The sequence below is a fragment of the Chroicocephalus ridibundus genome, chromosome Z, assembly GCF_963924245.1.
Source record: "Chroicocephalus ridibundus chromosome Z, bChrRid1.1, whole genome shotgun sequence".
In the NCBI taxonomy this organism is placed as follows: domain Eukaryota; kingdom Metazoa; phylum Chordata; class Aves; order Charadriiformes; family Laridae; genus Chroicocephalus; species Chroicocephalus ridibundus.
The window spans coordinates 10,892,620-10,904,938 of record NC_086316.1 but is presented as its reverse complement, the minus strand read 5'-3'; the positions used below and the strand labels follow the sequence as shown (position 1 = coordinate 10,904,938).

Here is a 12,319-nt window from a genome sequence, read left to right as displayed (position 1 = left end):
GAATATCTTAAACCAGACTATGATTTTTCTCCTATTTATTAATTATTCAGCAGTCATCAATACTTTTTTCACATTGTTAACTGTGGAGAGATCACTGAATTTGTGCTGTTACACAAATTTGCATGGATCATTTCCACATGAGTCGATAGAATCTTTCGGCTCATTTTAGCAAATGAGAGAGCCTGAATTTAAGGTTGCCTGAAAAATTACAGAAATCCTTTCCACGCACGGTCAGAGTAAAACTTCTGTCCGGGTCTTCTTTAAAACTCATTCTTTTGAATAGAAAACGAATTCCCGTCAACGAATTCCAAGCGGCTTCGGTACGAAACATTATTCTACAAAAATGAGAAATATCTTGAGCGCGGTGACAGGAAACGCGCGACCGTGGCTGAACGGGTGTTTCTGCACACCCAGGTCCCCGAGGAAGACCCGTGTCCCCGTTGTGGGTGGGTGGGTGTTGCCGCTGGAGGCACCCCGTCGCCCCTACAGCCGTTTCACCCACCCTCGCGAGCATATCGCGATAGACAAGGCCTCTCTCCCCGCCGCCGATTTCCGCGGCGTTTCCCTTCGAACTCGTGAACAGCTCGCGGGCGCCGGCCCGAGCCCGCAAAACCCGAGGCGCGCCTTGTGTTTTTCTGCCGTTTCGCCGCTTTTCGCCACCGGGACTCACCCCCTCCGTCGCTCGCTGGCCACGCCCCCTCGCGGGGCCCCGCCCCGCCCCTCTTGGGGCGGGGCCAGCGCCCGCCGCAGCCCCGCCCCCTGCCGCTGCGCTGAGGCGGCCCCGCGCCTTCCGCCGGGGGCAGGTGGGGCCGGTGCTCTGAGGGGGCGGGCGGTGGCGGCGCGGGCAGGCGTTGCTCTCGCTCCTCCTCCCCCCTCTCCCTCTTCTCCTCCCCCCTCTCCCTCTTCTCCTCCTCCCCCTCCTCCCCGTAGCACGGCGGTGGCGGCGGGCAGGCTCCTGCCACGGCCCCCGCAGCTCCCCAGCCTGGGCGGCGCAGCGGCCCTCCCGCTCCTTCCTTCCTTCCTTCTTCCCTCGGTCGCCGCCTCGGGCCCCCGGCGCGATGTCGGGCGGCTCGGCCGGCGCCCCCAAACCTCTCCCGTCCTCTGGGCCCAAGTCGTTGCGGGAGATGCCGCATCCCCTGGCCACGTCCAGCAGCGAGGAGATGGGGCCGGCGCTCACCCCCAGCCCCGACCTGCTGCTACCCCGCAGCATCGGCGACAAGGTACGGCGCGGGGAAGGGAGGTAGGGAGGCGTTTTGGGGGTGTCTCCGCTTTTGAAGGGAAGCGTGGAGAGGAGGGCTGTGTGTGGCGTTTCCCCGCCACATCCCCTTCCCCGGCTGCATCCCTGGCTCCCCGCGGGGAAGTGAAGCCCTGGGCGATGCAGACATCCATTGCAGGAGCCCGGGGCTGCCCGGGGAGGGGGGCGAAGGCACTCGGTGTGGGGGCTGCAGGTATCGTGTCGCTCTCTGCAGAGGACCGGTTGGGACATCGGTGCTCCTGCTCTCACTGGGTGCGAGAAGCAAGATTTTACTGATTGTGTCTTCCCGTGGCTCGTACCCTCTACGGATGGGTCTGAATGCTTCAGGAATTGCTGCAGCTCCCTCGCCGTCTCCTTCCTGTAGCCCTCACGGGGAAGGCTTGGAGCTGCCGTTGCTTCCTTACCGCCGGGCTTGTCATCAGCTTGTCCGTGATTGTCCTCTCCAGAGCTGAGCTCCTGCTCGCTTCATCTCGGTGGTGTAATATGGAGAGGATGCTGTTGCAGGAGTTCCTGTGCCTGCTTTCCCTTCCCTGGCTCTGACATGTGTCCGCAGGACGCTAGCAGGCTTTGGAAAGTGCCTTGCTCATGTGTGGGCCTTGGATGTAGTAATTCCTGAATGTGAAAGCAGTAGCGGCAGCACAGCACTGCTGATATATTAACTACTCTCGCAAGGACTTAGTATCTCTGTGGAAAGACTTCCTGAAATGCGTTAATGTAGGATTTCCTGGGAGCAAGGGTTGCAAGGGATGAGATTGATTTGAAACTTTATGACGAGCAGTTCTGGGTTGCCGGCTGGTGTGTGTGCAAGGTGTTACGGAGCTGCTGATGACAAGAGGTGCTTCCTATGGCTGTTGTCCTGGGGGCCCTGGAGCTGCTTCTGGGCAGGGTGGATCTGCTAGCCTCCAAAATCTTTGGGGCTGCCAGCAGTATCTGGTCTGATAAACTCCTGTGCTCTCAGGGAATGAGTCAAAGTGGTCTGGCCTCTTCCATGTGTCACCTTCTGCTGCCCTGCAACTGTGCTGTACAGATTCAGCACTTGTTCCTGCCCATGTAAGGAGCCCTCTCCTTGAACGTTTGCCCACTGTTGTTCAACTGAGAAGCCAGGCTTTCCTTCCCTCTGGGAGCATATGCCTTCATCTAAGAAACCTGTTGAAGAGCTGATGGCTCTGAGAGAGAAGGGGATGTGTGATTAAGGTGGGAGTAGAAATGGTGGACTTTTTTTGTCTGTGATAGATTGGATTTTCTCATGAAACTAGATTGCTGTCTGACCATCCTGTAGCAATGGGAGTTGGCAGCTGCCTTCATGGCTCTTCTCGCAGCTCAGGAGTGCAGTGGGGGTACTGTACTCTGTCAGCACTGACCATCCGCACTGCTGCATAGCTGGTGAGAAGCAGCTCACACCCTATAACTTCTTTCCTCAGCTATATTAAAAAGCTTTTTTGCTTTTGGAGCACAAGCAAGCTCCCTTCCTCTTTACTGCTGTGAGGTGTCTAAGAAGTGTATCAGCATCCCTGATAATGCACAAGTATAAATACCTCTCTAGCCTCAGGCTGTGGTCAGTTAATGTCTCAGTAGGAAGGTTCTTGCCCAGCTTTTCTACCAGCAACACAGGTGAAGTCCCATCTTCCTACATTTACCTGTATATAGTACTGTCCTGTTCTAGGCATTTGGCAGCACAGAAGTAGTCTCAAGGGCGGGAGCAAAAAGGGGCTGGGGTAAGCAATTTTTAGACTTGAGGGCTTGAGAGCAGTTCTGTGGTTGACCTGGAAATGGCACTAGGGTAATGAGCAGAATAAAAGGATTTTCAGTAGGAAGAGCAATATTATTTTTTTTTTCCTTCTAGCAGAATTAGCAGAAAAAGCTAAAAGTCTGGTCCTTCTAATGGAAGGAGTCCAACAGCTTTGCAGTGTGAGGGATACCCCTTCTTCCACTTAATACCTGATGCACAGGCAAGAAAAAAATGAGTTAACTTCTCTCCCACCTCAGGAAAAACTTCAGCAAGCAAACAGGTGTTCCTAACTTCAAAGCAATAGTAAGCCTGAACTGCTGGCACTGTGTATTGAGTAGTCTAGGGAGTGAGCATGATAAGTGGAGGCAAATAGGTAAAACTGCCTTTTAGGTGGTTAGTATGCCTCTTGGTCTTAACCTCTGGTGGTGGGTCATTAATCTCTTGAAAGGCTGGGTCACTAATCAACTAACAATGTGTGGATAGCTCCAATAGTTGGTAAACAGAGGGAGGTCAGTATTCAAGTCTGACTCAGGCTTAAAGCTCTGCAGCTGTTCTTTATTGATTCTTGAACAGGAGCTGTGCTTGTCTGCTCCCTTGGCCTTTCCAAGGGCCTTTCTGGAGGGTCTGGTGGAGATTGGCACTGCAGGAGAAGTGTGGGTTGAAGTCTTCCACTTCAAAGTGGCTCTGAGACAGTGAGCTTCTGTAAGGACTGCTGTCCATAACCAGGCCTGTACTAGGACATGCCTCTGGCAGAGGGATGGTGGCAATGGCTGACCGATCACCATGAACTGGATAACTTGCCTTTTCTGGGTTCTTCTTACCTGCTCTGAGCAAATACGTCCTAAGCACTGCTGCGAGATAAAAGTACCTAAGGCTGAAATCCTCTGAGGAGAGAAACTGCAGAAGAAAGGGAAGCTGTCTGCCTATAAAGCAATGCCACAGATGTACAGCATGAAGTGGATGAACCTCTACCATTACTGCTTTGCATTCTTTAAAGCATGCTTTCCTTGCTTTTTTGGAGCCGCTGATTTAAGAATGCTATTTTATCCTGAGTCAGAGGAACCTGGAGGACAGGAACACTGGCTGCATGTCTGATGTTGGTTTTTGATTCAGACATGGGAATAGGTCATGGGAAAGGGAAGGAGAACCTTCAGTGCTGTTTTCTGTGGCTTCCGTGGTTCTGAGGCCCTGTAAGTAGACTAATCTCAAGTTTTCTGACTCTTATGAAGAGGGCTGCAGAGTTTTCATTATCTGAAATGAAATAGCGTCTTCATCCTGCCTTGTAGAAGAGAGCTATTTTAGGAGCCAGGAAACCTTGACTTCTGAGCAGCATCTAACCTTTTAAATGAAATGGATGTTTCTGCCTAAGTACTTGGCGTTCGCAGTGGTGCTGCAGCAACCATGAAACACTCGAGTTGTAGATTCTTGTCTCTGAAGCATTTCTGTATTGGCTAGATCTTTCTAAAAAGATCTTTTTGTTCCCCTCAAGTCTAATTGCATAAAACATTGTCCTGATACCTGACCACCGTCAGCTTTTTCAAGCTTATTCTCCCTTTACCCTTGCTACCTCCAAATGAGGAGACAGCTAAAGCTGAACCTAAGCAGTACTGACCCCTCCTTTTTTTTTTTTTTGACATCAGGTGAGATGGCAACATGCAGGAGGAAACTCCCTCAGGATGTATGGCAAGGTCCATTGCGGTTAGCTGTAAAACTGAGTTCTTGCTGTCTTAACAGAGCTTTTGGAAGGCATGCCAACTAATTTGAGATGTGCTTCTCAGAGCAGATCCTCTGCAGAGGAAGATAAGACAAATGGGGAAGTGTCAGTGTGGATTTCTCTCCTTTTTTTTTTTTAAAAAGGAAGTTCTGCTTGCATATGACTAATTGACTCCACTGGTTTGTCACTTTCAGTAGCAAATCTGCTCTGTGCACTAGGACAAACACTTTGACACTAAGGAGAAAAGGTATTATTAAATGGGTTACTGGGTTTGTAGCAGAGGTGAGAAGTAGATGGTATTCTGCTGTGAGATTGTACTCAAATGGTTGTAGAACTATGATACGACTCAGGATGCAGCCCCACTGAGGCTGTGCAGATTGAATTATGTGCTGCTATGTGTTGGAAGTGCCAGGCTATGCAGAATTAGAAAGAAAGTGTTCTGTCTGGCTTACTCCCACTGTCCTCTAGCTGTGGTCCTTGTAGTCCCTCTAGACTTGTGTTGTGAGAGTACCTTCCTAATAGGGTGAAGAAGAACATTGGCTGTTCTTGCTATGGTCTGCCTTGAGACTGGCAGCTCTCTGATAGGGTCCAGAGTCCCAGTACTGGTTTCTTGCTTATCACTTCAAAAGCTTTCATATGTCACCTGTCCTAGGGCTCAGACTCCCGTGTCCTCTTTCAGACATCTCTGAGTACCTGATGCTGTGGTTGTGGCCAGCTACCTATAATCCGTTCAGCTTTTCTTCTTTGAAGGTGTGCATTCCTTGCATTTGTCTCTGTTAACACTAGACAACTGAAGTGAGCTTCAAAGCTGTTTTGCAGGTAGTATATCAAGCAGAGCTGATCTGAATGCATATTTTGAACTTGCTAATTCATGGAGATGGATGTTATGTTAAAACTCCTACTGCAAACTTCTGGTTACTAATGGAAAACTATTGCTTGCATGTGACCCCTTTCTCATCTGCTTCCAAGTTACCGCCCTGGTAAACCCCTAGGCCTGTATTAGCACCTGATCAAGTATAAATACTTGGTGTGTCTGCTGGAGTGCTGTTACTTAACATTCATATTCTGGAAGGGAGCCTGGTAGCTCTCCAACAAAAAAAATATACTGAGTCTGAACCTCTACTTCTAGCCTCCTTGGTTTCTAGTTTATAATTATTGCTCTTAACTTCATCCACCCACAGATGAAACCAGTTTGCAGTATAATCTGAAAGCTTAAAATAGATCTGCCTGAGCTTTTACAAAACTCTTCCTTCTCTGACTAAATGAGAACTGTTAGACCAACACCATGTATTGTTCTTAAAGCAAGCTGAAGGTAAATTCTCAGTTTTGGGAGAGACTGAGGACTACAGAAAGTCAGGAACTGAAGCTGGTGAACTTGTGAAACAATGTCAGTATAGATGATTTGATCTCAGTTCCAATCTACGGGAACGCAAATCTGACAATCATAGGGAAGTTGGGGCTGGATGGCACCTGTGGGTATCTTCTAGTCCAACGCCTTGGCTCAGAGCAGAGTTAGCTAGAGCAGGCTGCCCAGGATGCTGTGAAGTTGATTTTCAAGTATCTGTCTGGGTAACCTGTTCCTACATCCAGTCACCCGCCAAGTAAAATTTCTTTCTCACGTTTATCTGAAGCTTCCAATACTTCAATTTGTGCCTGTTGTCTCTTATTCTGTTGTTGGATCCATTGAAAAGAGTCTGTCACCACCTTTTGTACATCCCCCATCAGGTATTTATTCATATTGGTAAGATCCCCTTAGTATTGTCTTCTCTGGGCTGTTGGCCTCTTTTGCCATGAGGCATATTGTTGGTTCATGGTCAACTTCTCCATTGGGATCTGTTGTGTGGGCTGTTTTTTTGTGGTGTTTTTTTTTTTTTTTTCCTTTCCTTCTGCCAAGCTGCTTTTCAATCAGTCACCACACAGCTGTATGGGGTTATTCCTGCCAGGTGCAGAACTTTGCATTTCCTCATGTTGAATATCATGAGGTACCTGTCAGCCCATTTCTCCATCCTGTTGAGGTCCCTCTGAATGACAGCACAACCCTCTGATGTATCATGCACTCCCTCCGGTTCTGTACCCTCAGTGCATTTGCTGAGGATGCACCCTGGCCCATCATTTAGGTCATTAATGAAGGTGTTAAACAGTAGTGGTCCTATTACTCTCTGCTGGTGTACTCCACTAATGACAGCCCTCCAGTTGGAATTTGTGCGATCACAACCCCTTGAGCCCAGCAGTTCAGCCAGTTTTCAGGCTCCTTTGCTGTACATCTGCCTAGCTTGTACCTCACCAACTTGTCTAGGAAACGTTATGGGAGACAGTGTTGAAAGCCATCTTAAAGTTGAGATGAACAACATTAAAGCTCTCCTGTACACCAGGCCAGTCATATCTTCATAGCAGGTATTGGGTTGGTTAAGCATGTCTTCCCTGAAGTCCATGCTGACTTCTCCTCACTATGTCCTTTGTATGTTTGGAAATGGTTTACAATACTTGCTCGATCACCTTTCCAGGGATTGAAGTAAGGCTGACAGGCCTGTAGTTCCTTGTATCTGCTGCCTTGAAGACAGGAGTGACACTTGGTTTCTTCCAGTCCTCAGGAACCTCCCCTCATCACCATAATAAGGATAAGATAATTGAAAGTGGTATTACAGTGGCATCATCCAGCTCCCTCAACACTTGTGAGGACCCCATCTCATCATGGGTTTATGTCTGTCCAGTTCGTGGATGTGCTTCCTAACCTGGTCCTCCCCCACTGATGAGGAGTTTGCCTTATTCCAGACTTTCCCACTGGGCTCAGGGGCCTGGGATTCCTGAAGGCTGGTCATCTCAATAAAGACTGAGGCAAAGAAAGCACGAGTACTTTGGCCTTATCTGTGTCCTTTGTCATCAAATCTTCTGCCCCATCAGGTCTGCATTTAATTCTTTGTTTTGCTGCTGATGTACCCGTAGAAGGCTTTCTTCTTGTTGTTCTCATCCTTTGCCAGATTTGGCTCCATCCCACTAAACCCATCCCTGCATGCTTAGACAGTGTTTCTGTATTCCTAGTGGGTCTGCTGTGCCTGCTGCTGCTTTTTTATGCTTCCTTTTCATATTTGAGTTTAGTCAGGACCTCCATGTTCATGCATGCAGGTCTTCAGTGACCTTTACCTGTTTTCCTGGTCATTGGGATGAACCAGTTTCAGGGCTGGAGAGGTGTTTCTTGAAAATAAACTAGTTCTGCTGAATGCCTCTCCTTGGCTGTGTGCCTTCCTCCTAGCAGATCCCTGAAGAGGCCAAAGCCTGCTCCATGGAAGTCTGGAGTTGTGATCCTGCTTTTTTCTTTGCTCCGTCCTCTCAGGATCCAGAACTCCACCAGCTCGTGACTGCTGGGGCAGACCCCTGCCTTCCCATCCCATACCAATTCTTCCTTCTTCGTAAGACTAAAGTTCATCAAAGCAACTCCTGTTGTCAGCTTATGAATCGCCTGTGCAAGGTGGTTTTCATCATAGATTGATGTCACCTCTGCTGTGTTGTCCCTCCAGCAAATGTGATTCATGTTACCCATAAGGACCTGTGAATGTGAGAGTTCTTCCAGTAAGTCCCTGTCCTTGTCTGCAGAAGTGGTGCTTGAAGGATACAGGAATGTTGTTTTCCAATCAGGACAGTAGGATTCCTAGTTTGGTTGAACTGTCTCCTAACTGTTTCAGAATTCATCTACTTGTGAAGCTGTTTTTGTGGCTTTTGAGGGATCCTGTGGTTCTCTTCCCCCAGTTACTGCACCAAATGGGGAGGTTACGTTGCATAGTAGGTGTGTGTTAAATTGCTGAACCGTGGTTCTGAGGCCGGGAAGCTTTCAGGTACAAGCCCTTGTCTGCCACACGGTTTTAAGTGGGCCATTGGCTCTCAAAGGCTGAGCTTAGTTGTCCTGTTTAAACGAACAGGTGTCTCTTCTGTTGCACTGTATGCGTGCGTGCACACGTGTGCATCAGGCAGCTCTTTTTTTAGTCTCCTAGTTAAAAGAACTGGCTTAAACCTAGCATGACTTTCAGCTTGCCATCAGGGCTCTACCCACAGCAAACCTGCTGGCTGAATCCAGTTTCCCATCTTTCATAATGGTGGTAACTAAACTGCTTTCTCTAGCTGTTTCCTCTCTCAAACTCATGATGTCACTTGGATAGGTTAATATTGTGGTATCTTAAGGAAAAGACAGAGTGCTTGTCTCCGTTTTGCTTGTAGCCAGTCTGGAGTTTGATGGTGTAGAAGCATGTACGTCTCGTTGGTGTGCTTGCTTACAGTTGCCTTCATTTATAGAAATAGGATTTTATTGATAAGAGTGCTTTAATGGTATCTTACAGTAGGTGCTCTAGCACTGATGTAAAACTGTACTCACTGGTCTCTTTGTGATCCACAACTTCCCAGTACAGTGAGTTTCTCTGGAATTGTCAATTCCCATCTCTTCTGAACAAGATGAAGGACAGCTAATGCTTAACTTGGGACAAACACTTGTATCGACATAACTGCCTTAGTGTTGTTACTTTTTTTTTAATCTTTCCATCTGCTAAAACTTCTACTGTATAACAGTATTACTACTTTGTTTCAACTTAATGGAAGGAGGGGTATACTTGGAGGTTGAATGCGATGTTGCACAGCTTTCATAATCTTTTCGACAGGATTGCTTCATACTTAATGAGACAGAGTATTGAAAACAGATATTCAAAATGTATGTAGAAGAACTTGGTTCTTCAGCTGGGTTTCAGAAGGGTGGGTCTTGGCAATAACTTGCCAGCCATGGTGGAAAAAGTTATGCTTGGTGGTCGGAAAGAATCCTCTGGGCTGCCTGTGCTGGAATACCTCAAACCTACCCGAGTTGCTAGATGCTCTCTGAGCTCCTTCACACAGAGAATGGGATAACCAGCTTGATTAAGGAGCTCTCTTTTTACAGCTGTGTAGGCACATCATTCTCCTACTGGTGCCTCATGGGTTTGTGGTAAGCCTCAGGCAGTGTGTCCCTGTAATTAATGATGGGAGGGGCAGAGGATAGGGACTGAGGCTTTTCTATTGTCAACACATCTGTGATCTGGGAGACATCAGTTCCTATATTAACCTGCAAACTGTTGTCCTGGTGTCTTCTAGAATTGTGGACAACTCTTGTGGTATCTCAAGCAGGTCATCTGGCTGTCACACTAGCCAGTCTCTTCCTTATCTGAGTGGAGAGGCTAGTTTCTATAAAGTAGGTCAGGAGACAAGACGGAAGCTCTTATGGTGCAGTGAGACTTAATTCAGTACTGCTACATGAAAATCTACTTGCAAGGCCTAAACTGCATCTTTGAGATTGTAACTTGAATGTGTGTTCAGTCTGCAGAAGACAATACACCAATTAAAAGTGGCATCTGATCTTGTGTATTTCTCAGAAGTAACTTCACTGAGGCTTGTTCTTTGCTGACCTTGAGCAAGGTCTTAAATGCTGAGCCATAATGACTCTTTAAGCTGTGGCTAACTTGACTGCCCAAGCCTGGGTTGCAGTGCAGCTGAGACTCCAGGCTCTTGTGGCTGGGGAAAACTGGTCCCATCGCTTGGATTAAATTGTGCAGAAAGCTCCAATCTCCACCGTGGAGGTGGTGGCAGCTGCAGCCCTGAGGTAAAAGGTAAAAGCCGAGTGAATTTACTCTTAGTAAGTTCTCAAAAAAAAAAAAAGTGGGGAATGTGTTTCTCTTCCAGTTACTAAGGGCGGTAACTGGCAGCAAGGTAGCTGCTAGCAATACTGCAGTGACCAACTGAAGATGGAAAACAAATCCAGGGAGCTGCAAATCTAGCATTCCCAATGCTAGTCCAGCTTAAATGGTTTATTGGCAGATTAATTTATGGTACATGTTTTACTTTCTAAATTGGGAGGGGTAGGGGGCAGAAAGAGGTGTTGCCTTCAGCTGTAGGAGTTGTTATAATGCCAAAACTGTTGATTCTTAACAAGATAGTTCACAGAAATAATAAGGTATCTGTCTGAATAAGCATGTAGGTGACATGGGTTAGTGCAACTAGCTGAAATTGTTATGAAAATAAAGGCAATAGTCCATAATTCATACAACAGGCAAGGAAAGAGCTTAGCCAAGAGCTGTATTTAGAGTGGTCCTCAAAGCATAAATTCCTCTGAAGAACATCACTGTCTTACATTCAGAGCTCCTACACTGCTTCTTCTATGAAGCAGTGAGCAGTAGGTGAGAAGTTACTCTAGGAGTGAGAGTGGTGGTGTCTCTAACCACCAAAGGTGGGCTTCTGCTGGACTCTGGTTTGTGGTTTTATGTATCTTAGGTTGAAGAGAACTGCACTAGCATGTGGGAGCAAAGACATCGTGAAAATGTGTAGTACTCTACTCCTCAGGAAAATGAGCAAAATGTAAATAGCAGCTGGCTTTTCTTGCTTCTAGATGATACCCTCAAATTAAGGAGTGCAGACCCTACTGTGAGGATGAGAACCTTTCTGCCTGTTTTGGAAAAGAATAGGTGCAGTGGTCTGTATGTCGTGTTACTAGTGATGGGATGACTTACAGCAGTGAAGCACGTGCTTTCATCCTGATTCTTTTTTTTAGTCTGTGCTCTATCCTCAAGCTGAACTTGTCTGAAAAAAACAAGCTCTTCTAAACCACCCTGATGCTGCATATCTGATGAGTAGCTAGTAGCCTCTCAAAGCCAAAATACTAGCAACGGGTGAAGTTTCTCTCTGTCACATCTACCAGGAAAACTGTTACTACGCTGGTTCAATGCCCTGTCTTCATGGGAAAGCATGGCCTTACACTGCTTCAGTGGAACTTGCTGTATCCTTCTGAAGGTCTTACTAGAGTATAAAACCAGCTGTATTAAAATCTGTCTGTATAGTTGGCCCTGCTTTTCCAGTGAGCTTGAATGATGTGATGTGTTCTTTGAAAGCAATATGCTGCAGTGCAGGAGTTGCTCAAGGGCAGAGCTCCTCCCCCTCACTGCTGCACATGGTGTTAGCAACAGCTACTTTTGACTAGCTCAGTGGTGAAAGCGCTGACACGTGGGAATGGTGATAGACTACACTCACACCCGTGCTTATCTGGCTAGAATGGCACCTTTGCTATAGCTTTTTTGGTACTAGTATAAGGCAAATTGGAAGCGGAAGTCTTGGATTCTGCCAAGACAAATCTGTGTCTTGGATTGTTACCAAGAAAATCACTGGAAAACTTTAATCAATACTGTTTATTGCCAGTGATCAGTTTGGCCTCAGGTTCTGTATGCTGACTTCAGTGTGCTGACCAGCTTGCTCCTGGATCAGTGTACTTCACTTGAAGTCGTGTGTGCCGAACACCTGTATGTGCCACAGTGGCTGTCAGGAGCCTAGGCCATATAAATAAAAGGTGTGTCTGTAGATCTCATGCCTTGTTTCTTCCCTCTATTGGTCTCTATAGATAGTTTTCATGCTGTGAGGAAATACTACATGACTGCTTTTCATCACTTGCTCCCCTTAAAGCAGGGAGTGAAGCAGTCATACTGTGTGGTTTTTGTTTGGTGTATTTGGGTTTTTTGTGTTGGTTTTTTTTTCTGCTTGTGACAGATATGCACTCTGTGTACTCCTCCCCTCTGGGAACAAATGCCTTTCTGCTGGAAAATATCTTGCTTATCAGCAAAGGTGA

General features: G+C 47.2%; 1 protein-coding gene across 1 annotated transcript in view; it reads left to right on the top strand.

The window, feature by feature from the left end:
• The first annotated feature begins 881 nt into the window (after window positions 1-881).
• Window positions 882-12,319, top strand: part of SNX30 (sorting nexin family member 30) — a 52,068-nt gene continuing 40,630 nt past the window's right edge. The window contains exon 1 of the mRNA XM_063320587.1: window positions 882-1,220. Within this exon, the coding sequence (XP_063176657.1) occupies window positions 1,059-1,220 (162 nt within the window). The 5' untranslated portion in view covers window positions 882-1,058. The remainder of the gene's footprint in view (window positions 1,221-12,319) is intronic.